The following is a 9,528-nucleotide window of genomic DNA, read 5'->3' as shown; positions in this document are numbered from 1 at the left end:
TGGATTTGGGCAGATTTTGACCAGATTTGGGCAGAATTTGGATAAATTTGGGCAAAGTTTGGACAGATTTGGCCAAATTTGGACAGATTTTGGAAGAATTTAGGAGGATTTGGGCAGAATTTAGGAGGATTTGGGTGGAATTTGGACAGATTTAGGCAGAATTCGGCCAATTTTGGGCAAAATTTGACCATATTTTGGGGAAAAAATCCTGATATTTTTCTCTCCCTCAGCTGCAGGATTTAAAAAATGAGCTGGAGAAAAAAAATCCTGAAATTTCCCCCCTGGATTCCCCAGGAAAGGGAAAAGAGGAGAAAAAACAACATTTGGTGAGGAAATTCTCATTTTTTTGGGAAAATCAGAGGGAAGGGGAATAATTTTGGATTTTCTTGGTCTGGGGAGGTGAAAACCCCGAGGAGAGGGAGATTTAAAGGTTTAAACCCATAAAATTGGGAAAAAATTAAATTAAATCCCATTAATTAATGGGATTAAAGGCCGGGGGTTCAATAATTCCATTTTTGGGGTTTTGGGGGTCTCACATTTTTCCTTTTCCCTTTTTTTCTCCTCCCCAGGAAGTGAAAAGCTCCATCAGCAGGTGGGTGGAAAAACTCCCCGAAATGTTTTATTTTTTTGTGAGTTTTCCCCGGAGGAATCGAGGGGGAAAATAATTTAAAGTTTTGGTGCTTCTTCCCAGCTAAAAATTCCCTTTTTCCTCATTAAAAAATAAGATTTCGGAAAATGGAAAAAAGATGAATCTGACAGGGAAATTTGGGGTTTGGTGTCCTGGGTTTTCAAGGGAAAAGTGGGGGGGGAAATTAAAATACATTTAGGTTTTAATTTAGGTTTTAATTTATTTTAATTTAATTTTTAATTTAATTAATTTTTAATTTAATTAATTTTTATTTAATCCATTTTTAATTTAATGTATTTTAAATTTAATTTAATGTATTTTTATTTTAACTAATTTTTTATTTTATTTTAATTTAATTTTATTTATTTATTTTAATTTATTTTAATATATATTTAATTAATTTATAATTTAATTTACGTTAAGTAATTTATAATTTAATTTAATTAATTTATAATTTAATTTAATTAATTTATAATTTAATTTAATTTAACTTTTAATTTAATTAATTTATTTATTTTATTAATTTTTAAATTTAATTTAATTAGTATTTAATTTAGTTAATTTTTAATATTAAATTTAATCTAATTTAATTTAATTTTTAATTTAATTAATTTGTAATTTAATTTAATATTTAATTCAATTAATTTTTTTTAAAAAATTAACTTAATTTAATTTTAGTTTTTAATTTAATTTAACCCCCATTTGGGTTTTAATTTAAATTCCATCAGCTCCACCCCCTCCCTCCTGGCAGCTCCCAAACCCTCCCTGTTTGTTCTGAGGAGTCTGAGTGGGATTTTTTCGGTTAAAACCAACAAATAAATTTAATTTTTTCAATTCCAGGTGTGGGAAAGCGCCTTTGCCGCCCCCGGAGCGGGGCTGTCCCTGTCCCTGCCCCGGCCCCGGCCCCGGCAGGAGCAGCGCCCTGCGGGAACCCCTGGGGCAGCCCCGAGGTGCCGGCGGGGAAAGGGTTAAATCGGGTTTAAATCGGGTTTAAATCGGATTGGGGGGCGGGAAGAGCCGAGACGGGTGTAGAGAATATATTATATTGTATTGTATTATATTATATTACATTATTATATTATATTATATTATATTATATTATATTATATTATATTATATTTTATTTTATTATATTTTATTATATTTTATTATATTATTTTATTATTATAGTATAGTATATTTTATTTTATCATATCATATTATATCTAAAGTATCTAATAATAAGAATGAATAAATACTTTATATATTATTTATTTATTTATCTATATTATATTAAAATTATTATAATGTATAAATATTTTAATATGTTATATAATAAACATATGTTATAATATATGTGATAAAGTACATATAACACAATTAGTTATATATATAAATTATATATATAATATCTATTATATACTATATCATATATAGTATATATAATATACAGTATATATTATATTATATATAGTATATATAATATGCAGTATATATTATATTATATATATAATAGATAATAAAAATATTTTTATATTATTTATTTATTTATTTATTTATTTATATTTTAGTATATTTTTATATCATATATATTATATTATTATATAAAATATTTTATATATTATATAATAAACATATATTATTATATATAATAATATATAACATTTAATTATATATAATTTATATACTATATATTATATAATTTATATTATAATATATTATATTATATCAATACATATACATATGTAATTATATTATATTATATTACATTACATTACATTACATTATCATTATATTACATTATATCAATACATATATATATATAAAAAACCCCAAATTTACACATTTAACAAAACCTCACCGTCTCTTTCCCGCAGCCGCCATCACCCTTGACCCCAGCACGGCCCACCCTGACCTGGTCCTGTCCCCTGACCGCCGCAGCGTGTGGCGCGCGGCCGGACCCCGCAGTGACCCCCCGGCCAGCGCTGACCGCTTCCACCACTGGCCCTTCGTCCTGGGCCTGCCCGGCTTCGCCTCCGGCCGCCACCGCTGGTCAGTTGTCCTGGGGGACGGCGGCGACTGGGCCCTGGGGGTGGCCCTGGCCTCGCTGCCCCGGACAGGCCGACTGACCCTGGGACCCCCAGGGGGGATTTGGGGCCTGGAGAAATGGGGCGGCCAAATCAGGGCACTGACCACTAGAAAAGTGACCGTAGTGACCCCCCGGGGGCTGCCCCGAAGGGTCAGTGTCCACCTGGACTGTCCTGGGGGCACCGTGGCCTTTCTGGACGAGGAGGATGGGGGGATCCTCTTTGTCTTCTCCAGGGTGGGCTTTGGGGGGCAGAGGGTCCGGCCGTGGTTTTGGGTGGTGGGCGCTCGGTCCTACATCAGGGTGTGTGGTTGAGGGGGAAATAAAATAAATGTGGGATTAAAAATAAAATTTTTCATGTTTTTTTTGGGTTTGAATGGGATGTTGGTTGGACCCCAAGGGGGGAAAATAAAATAAAATAAAATGTGGAATTAAAAATAAAATTCTTCATGGTTTTTTTTATGGGTTTGAGAGGGATGTTGGCTGGACCCCAAGGGGGGAAAATAAAATAAAATAAAATGTGGAATAGAAAATAATTTTAATGTTTTTTTATGGGTTTGAGAGGGATGTTGGTTGGACTCCAAGGGGGGAAAATAAAATAAAATGTGGAATTAAAAATAAAATTTTTCATGGTTTTTTTAGGGGTTTGAGAGGGATGTTGGTTGGATCCCCAGGGGGGAAAATAAAATAAAATGTGGAATAAAAAATAAAATTTTCATGGTTTTTTATGGGTTTGAGGGGGGTGATGGGGGAGATGAATGGGGGAAAGCTTATAAATAATCAGGGAAACCTTTTAAATATGATTGAAATAATCAGGGAAAACTTATAAATAATATGGGAAACCTTATAAATAATCAGGGAAATCTTATAAATAATCAAGGAAACTCTATAAATAATCAAGGAAATCTTAAAAATAATCAGGGAAAGTTTATAAATATGATTGCTTAGCAAAAGATTGAGTGTTGGGGAAAATAAATCAGGAAAAACATAAATAATCAGGGAAATCTTATTAAAAAAGAAATCTTATAAAAAAGAAAAAGAAAAAACAATGAGTGTTTCTGCCCGGTTTCGAACCGGGGACCTTTCGCGTGTGAGGCGAACGTGATAACCACTACACTACAGAAACACCGTGCCGCCCTCCCCGCCCCGCCGCGCTACGGCCGCGCCTCCCGCCGCCTCCTCCCGAGCCCCGCGGGGTCACCGAGGCCGTGCGACCGCGGCCGGGTGAGAAACTCGGGAAAAAACTGCAAAAAAAGAGACATTTTTGGTTAAAAAAAATCCCGCGCCACTTCCCCAGGCGGGACTCGAACCCTCGGCCCCCGCATGTGGAGCTGGGCGTGTCCAGAAAGGCCTCGACCCCGCCCCCAGAGCTGGCCCCGCCCTCAGTCCTCCAAGACCACCGAGTGTCTCGGCTAGAGCGACCCACAAGGCGGAAGTAGGGGGGCCGGTTGCTCGGCAACCGCAGCCAATCCCTGTCCCGTTAAACACCGGAAAAGGGGCGGAGCCTCCGCCGGAAGGCGGAAGCGGCGGCGGGGCCGCGTTTCCTCCGTCTCTGTGGCGGAGCTGCCGCCGCCACCGGGAGGAACCGGGAAGGCCCCGAGCGGCTTTTTGGGCACCGAGAGGCTTTTTTGGGCACCGAGAGGCTCTTTTGGAGACACCGGGACGGTCTACGAGGAGCGGTGAGGCTTTAAAAAAGATCTGAGGCTGAAGCGGCACCGGAGAGCGGCTGAAAACCGGGCCGGGAATCCCCTCAGAAAAATAATAAAAAATAAAGAATAAAAACCCACCGTGAGGAATCATGGCGACTTCCCTGAGCTCCCCTTCCTCCCGGCCGCCGGACCCGGTGGAGACGCTGCAGGAAGAGGCGATTTGCGCCATTTGTTTGGATTATTTCGCCGACCCGGTTTCCATCGGGTGCGGACACAATTTTTGCCGCGGGTGCATCTCCCGGTTGTGGGCCCGGGGAGGCCCCGAAACCTCCCGGGAGGAAGAAGAAGAAGAATTAGAAGAAGAAGAAGAACTTGAAGAAGAAGAGGAAGAAGAAGAAGAGCTGGATTTAGAACAAGAAGATGATGAAGAAGAAGAAGAAGATGAGAGAGAAGAAGATGATGATATGTGGGGTGAGGAAGAGGAAGAAGAAGAAGAGGAAGAAGAAGAAGAAGGCGAGTTGTGGGAAGAACCCCCTGAAGATGATGAAGAAGAAGAAGAAGAAGAAATAGAAGAAAACTGGTCTGCAAACTCCCAAAACGACCAAATTTATTTCCCCGACGAAGATTACGATGAAGACGTGATGGAAGAAGAAGTCGAGGAGGAAGAAGAAGAAGAAATAGAAGAAGAAAACCAACAAGAATCGCCTCCAGCTCCTCCAAATCCGCTTTTCACCTGCCCCCAGTGCAGGAAAACTTTTTTACAGAGGAATTTCCGACCCAACCTGCAGCTGGCCAATATGGTACAGATAATTCGGCAGCTCCACCCCAGACCCCAGAGACCCCCGGGACCCTCCCCGGGACCCCCGGGGGCGCCCCCCGAGCTGTGCCCGCAGCACCAGGAGCCGCTGAAGCTTTTCTGCCAGGTGGACCAGGCGGCGATTTGTGTGGTGTGCAGGGAGGCGCGGGGGCATCGGCATCACGGGGTGGTGCCGCTCGAGGAGGTGCTGCAGGACTGCAAGGTGAGCGGGTTTTTTTGGGGGGGTTTATAGAGTTTTTATGGATTTTTGGGGGGATTTTTAAAGGGATTTTTTGGGGTTTTTTTCGGGATTTTTTGGGGGTTTTTTCGGGATTTTTTGGGGATTTTTATGGGATTTTTGGGAGTTTTTTTCAGGATTTTTTGGAGTTTTTTTCAGGATTTTTTTGGGTTTTTTTCATGATTTTTTGGGGGTTTTATCAGGATTTTTTTGGGTTTTTTTCAGGATTTTTGGGGGTTTTTTTGGGATTTTAATGGAGTTTTTCTGGGTTTTTATGGGGATTTTTATGGAGTTTTAAAGGGATTTTTTCGGGTTTTTTTCGGGTTTTTTTGTGGAGGTTTTATGGGAGATTCTTATGGAATTTTTTGGGGGGGGGGTTCGGGGTTTTTTGGGGGGGATTTTTTTTTTGGGATTTTTATGAAGTTTTTATGGATTTTTTTTCCGGGGGTTTTGGGGTTTTTTTCCGGGATTTTTGGGGGGTTTTTTCGGGGTTTTTTTGGGGATTTTTATGGAGTTTTTATGGAATTTTTGGGGGTTTTGTTGGGGGGGGATTTTTATGGAGTTTTTATGGATTTTTTGGAGGATTTTAAAATGGAGTTTTTATGGAATTTTTGGGGTTTTTTGGGGGGGGGATTTTTATGGAGTTTTTATAGGATTTTTTGGGGTTTTTTTCTGGTTTTTGGTGGGTTTTTTTGGTGGGGTTTTTATAGAGTTTTTTGTGGAGTTCTTATAGAGTTTTTGGTGGGATTTTTATGGGTAAAAAACCGTGAAAAATCCCCAAAATTCTGATTTTCCCCCCAGAACAAGCTCCAGAGCCACCTGGAGCCCCTGAGGAAGCAGCTGGAGGCGGTGCTGAAGCAGAAATCCAGCGAGGAGGAGAAAATCTCCCTGCTCAGGGTGAGGGAATTCGCATTTTCTGGTTTCCTCCCATCCCATCCCAAATTTTCACCAAAATCCCCCCTCTCCCTCCCCTCTTTATTTAACCCCTTCTCTCCCTCTCCCCCCTCGTTTAACCCCTTCCCTCCCTGACCCCATTTAACCCTTTCCTGACCCCATTTAACCCCTCCCTGACCCCATTTAACCCCTCGCTGACCGCCCCAAGGTGTTTTTCTGCCCCCCAGGAGCAGATGCAGGCGGAGGTGCAGGAGCTGGAGGCGGATTTCGAGGCCCTGCACCGTTTCCTGGCCGGGGAGCAGGTCCAGCTGCTGCGGCAGCTGCAGGAGCGGCACGAGGGGCTGCAGGCCCGGCAGAGGAGGAACGTCAGCCTGCTCCAGGAGAGGAGCGCCGCCCTGGCCAAGCTCATCGCCGAGGCCGAGGCCGCGGGGGCCAAGCACGGCCTGCAGATGCTCAGGGTGAGGGGAGAAAACGGGGAAAAAAATTAGGATAATATGGGAAAAAAAATGGGGAAAAAAATGGTGAAAAAACGGCGGAAAAATGGGGAATAAATCAGGATAATATCAGAAAAAAAAAAGGGGGAAAAATGAAGAAAAATTGGGGAAAAAATCAGGATAATACCAGAAAAAAATGGGGGGAAAAAGGAGAAAAAATGTGGAAAAAATGGGGAAAAAACAGGGAAAAAATCAGGATACCGGAAACAAATGAGGAAAAAATGGGGGAAAAAAATGAGGAAAAATTAGGGAAAAAATCAGGATAATACCAGAAAAAATGGACAAAAATTGGAAAAAAAATGGGGAAAAAATTGGGGAAAAAACAGAGGAAAAATGGAGAAAAATTGGGGAAAAAATCAGGATAGTACCAGAAAAAAATGGAGAGAAAATGGAGAAAAATCAGGGGAAAAAATGGGGGAAAACCGGGAAAAAACAGGGAAAAACTCATTAATTTTTCCCCTTTTTTTTTTCTTTTTTATTTTTTTTTTCTGTTTTTTTGCTGCCCCCTCTTTGCCAGGACATCAAAGGCACCTTCAGCAGGTCAGTCCCTGCCCCAATTCCTGCAATTATGGGGGTTTTTTATTTATTTCCCATTTTTTAAATTTATTTCCCTTTTTTTTTTATTTCCCCTTTTTAAATTTATTTCCCCTTTTTATTAATTTATTTTCTCTTCTTTTTATTTATTTATTTCCTCCTTTTTTATTTATTATTTCCCCTTTTTTATTATTTATTTCCCCTTTTTTAAATTTTATTTCCCTTTTTTTAAATTTATTTTCCCTTTTTTTTTAATTTCCCCTTTTTTTTATTTATTTCCCGTTTTTTAATTTATTTTCCCTTTTTTAAATTTATTTTCTCTTATTTTTATTTATTTCTCCTTTTTTTATTTATTATTTCCCCTTTTTTATTATTTATTTCCCCTTTTTTTTAATTTTATTTCCCTTTTTAAAATTTATTTTCCCTTTTTTTTATTTTCCTGGGGTTTTTTTTTATTTCCCTTTTTTTAATTTATTTTCTCTTATTTTTATTTATTTATTTTCCCCTTTTTTATTTATTTCTCCCCTTTTTTAAAAAATCTATTTCCCCTTTTTTAATTTATTATTTTCCCTTTTTTTTTAATTTATTCCCCATTTTTTATTATTTATTCCCCCTTATTTTTTTATTAATTTCCCCTTTTAAAAAAAAATTATTTCCCCTTTTTTTCCAGGTGTGAGAACATGAAGTTCCAGGAGCCCGAGATGGTTCCCGTGGACGTGGGGAAGAAATTCAGGAATTGTTTCCTGCAGGACGTGGTGATGAGAAAGATGGAAAAAGTCTTCAGCAAAGTGCCCCAAGGTGGGGAAAATTCCCCTTCCCACCAAAAAAAAAACAACCCTTTAAACCCCTTTTCTCCCCAAAACCCCCCTTTAATCCCCCTCCCCAAATACCCCTTTTCCCCCTCCCAAAACTCGCCAAAAACCCTTAAAAAAACCCCCAAAAAAACCCAAAAAAACACTTTTAACCCCTTTTTCACCCCCTCCCCGCAGCCGACGTGACCCTGGACCCCTCCACGGCCCACCCCCGCCTCAGCCTGTCCCTGGACCGCCGCAGCGTCCGTCTGTCCGAGCGCCGCCCCCCGGACCCTCCCCCGGGGGTCTCCTCCCGCCGCCCCTCCCGCTCGGGGGCCTCAATTGGGTCTGGGGGCGACCTCTGCGTGCTGGGCTCCCCTGGATTCTGCTCCGGACGACACTACTGGGAGGTGGAGGTGGGTGGGCGCCGGGGGTGGGCGGTGGGGGCGGCCAGGGAGACCCCCAGACCCCGCCAGAAAGGGGCTTCACCATCCTCATCCTCTTCCACGGGGGGTCCCAAAAGGGAAATATGGGCGGTGGGCACCAGCGGGAAAAAATCTCAGTTTTGGTTATCGGGGTGCGAGCAGACGGCGCCGGCGCCGCCCGGGGAGCAGCCCCGCAGGTTCGGGGTCTATCTGGACTGCGAGAGGGGCCAGCTGGGCTTCTACAACGCCGAGAGCATGAGCCACATCCACACCTTCCACATCCGCTGCCGCGACAGGGTCTTCCCCTTCTTCAGGGTCCTGGCCCGGGGCACCCGCATCAAGATCTGCACCTGAGGGGGGTTTGTGTCCCCCCTAAAAGCCTTTTGTGGGGTGGGGGATCTGCACCTGAGGGGGTTTGTGTCCCCCCTAAAAGGCTTTTGTGGGGTGGGGGATCTGCACCTGAGGGGGGTTTGTGTCCCCCCCTAAAAGGCTTTTGTGGGGTGGGGGAGATCAGGAGTGGGGAGAGAGATTTGGGGTTGAGGACGAGAGATCTGAGACAGGAAAAGGAGATCCAGGGATGAGGGAGAGAGATTTGGGGTTGGGGAGAGAAATCCGGGATGGGGAGAGAGATTTGAGGTTGAGGGATGAGAAATCTGAGGCAGGAAAAGGAGATCCAGGGATGGAGAGACAAATCTGGGATGGGGAAAGGGGGATCTGGGGAAAGGGGGATCTGGGGATGGGAAAGGGGGATTTGGGATGGGGAGAGAAATCTGGGATGGGAAAAGGAGATCCAGGGTTGGGAAACGGGGATTTGGGATGGGGAGAGGGATCTGGGATGGGGAAAAGGAGATCTGGGCCCAAAAAGGAGGATCTAGGACAGGGATAGGGAGATCCAGGGCTGGGGAGAGGAATCTGGGATGGGAAAAGAAGATCTGGGCCAGGAAAGGGAGATTTAGGAGGGAAAAGGAGGATTCGGGACAGGGAAAAGGGGCATCTGGGATGGGGAGAGAAATC

General features: G+C 42.3%; 1 protein-coding gene across 1 annotated transcript; it reads left to right on the top strand.

Moving 5' to 3' along the window:
* Positions 1–4,201: 4,201 nt before the first annotated feature.
* Positions 4,202–8,868, top strand: TRIM41 (tripartite motif containing 41; the record flags this gene model as incomplete). Its single annotated transcript, XM_083881825.1, has 6 exons — positions 4,202–5,361; positions 6,178–6,273; positions 6,498–6,728; positions 7,282–7,304; positions 7,969–8,096; positions 8,288–8,868. The coding sequence occupies exons 1-6, from the start codon at positions 4,492–4,494 to the stop codon at positions 8,866–8,868; spliced, it is 1,929 nt and encodes a 642-aa protein (XP_083737951.1). The 5' UTR covers positions 4,202–4,491.
* Between the last annotated feature and the right edge of the window lie 660 nt (positions 8,869–9,528).

This window comes from Zosterops lateralis (assembly GCF_965231275.1).
Source record: "Zosterops lateralis genome assembly, chromosome: 35".
Classification (NCBI taxonomy): domain Eukaryota; kingdom Metazoa; phylum Chordata; class Aves; order Passeriformes; family Zosteropidae; genus Zosterops; species Zosterops lateralis.
The sequence above is the reverse complement of the archived record's forward strand: the minus strand, read 5'-3'. Positions and strand labels throughout refer to the sequence as shown.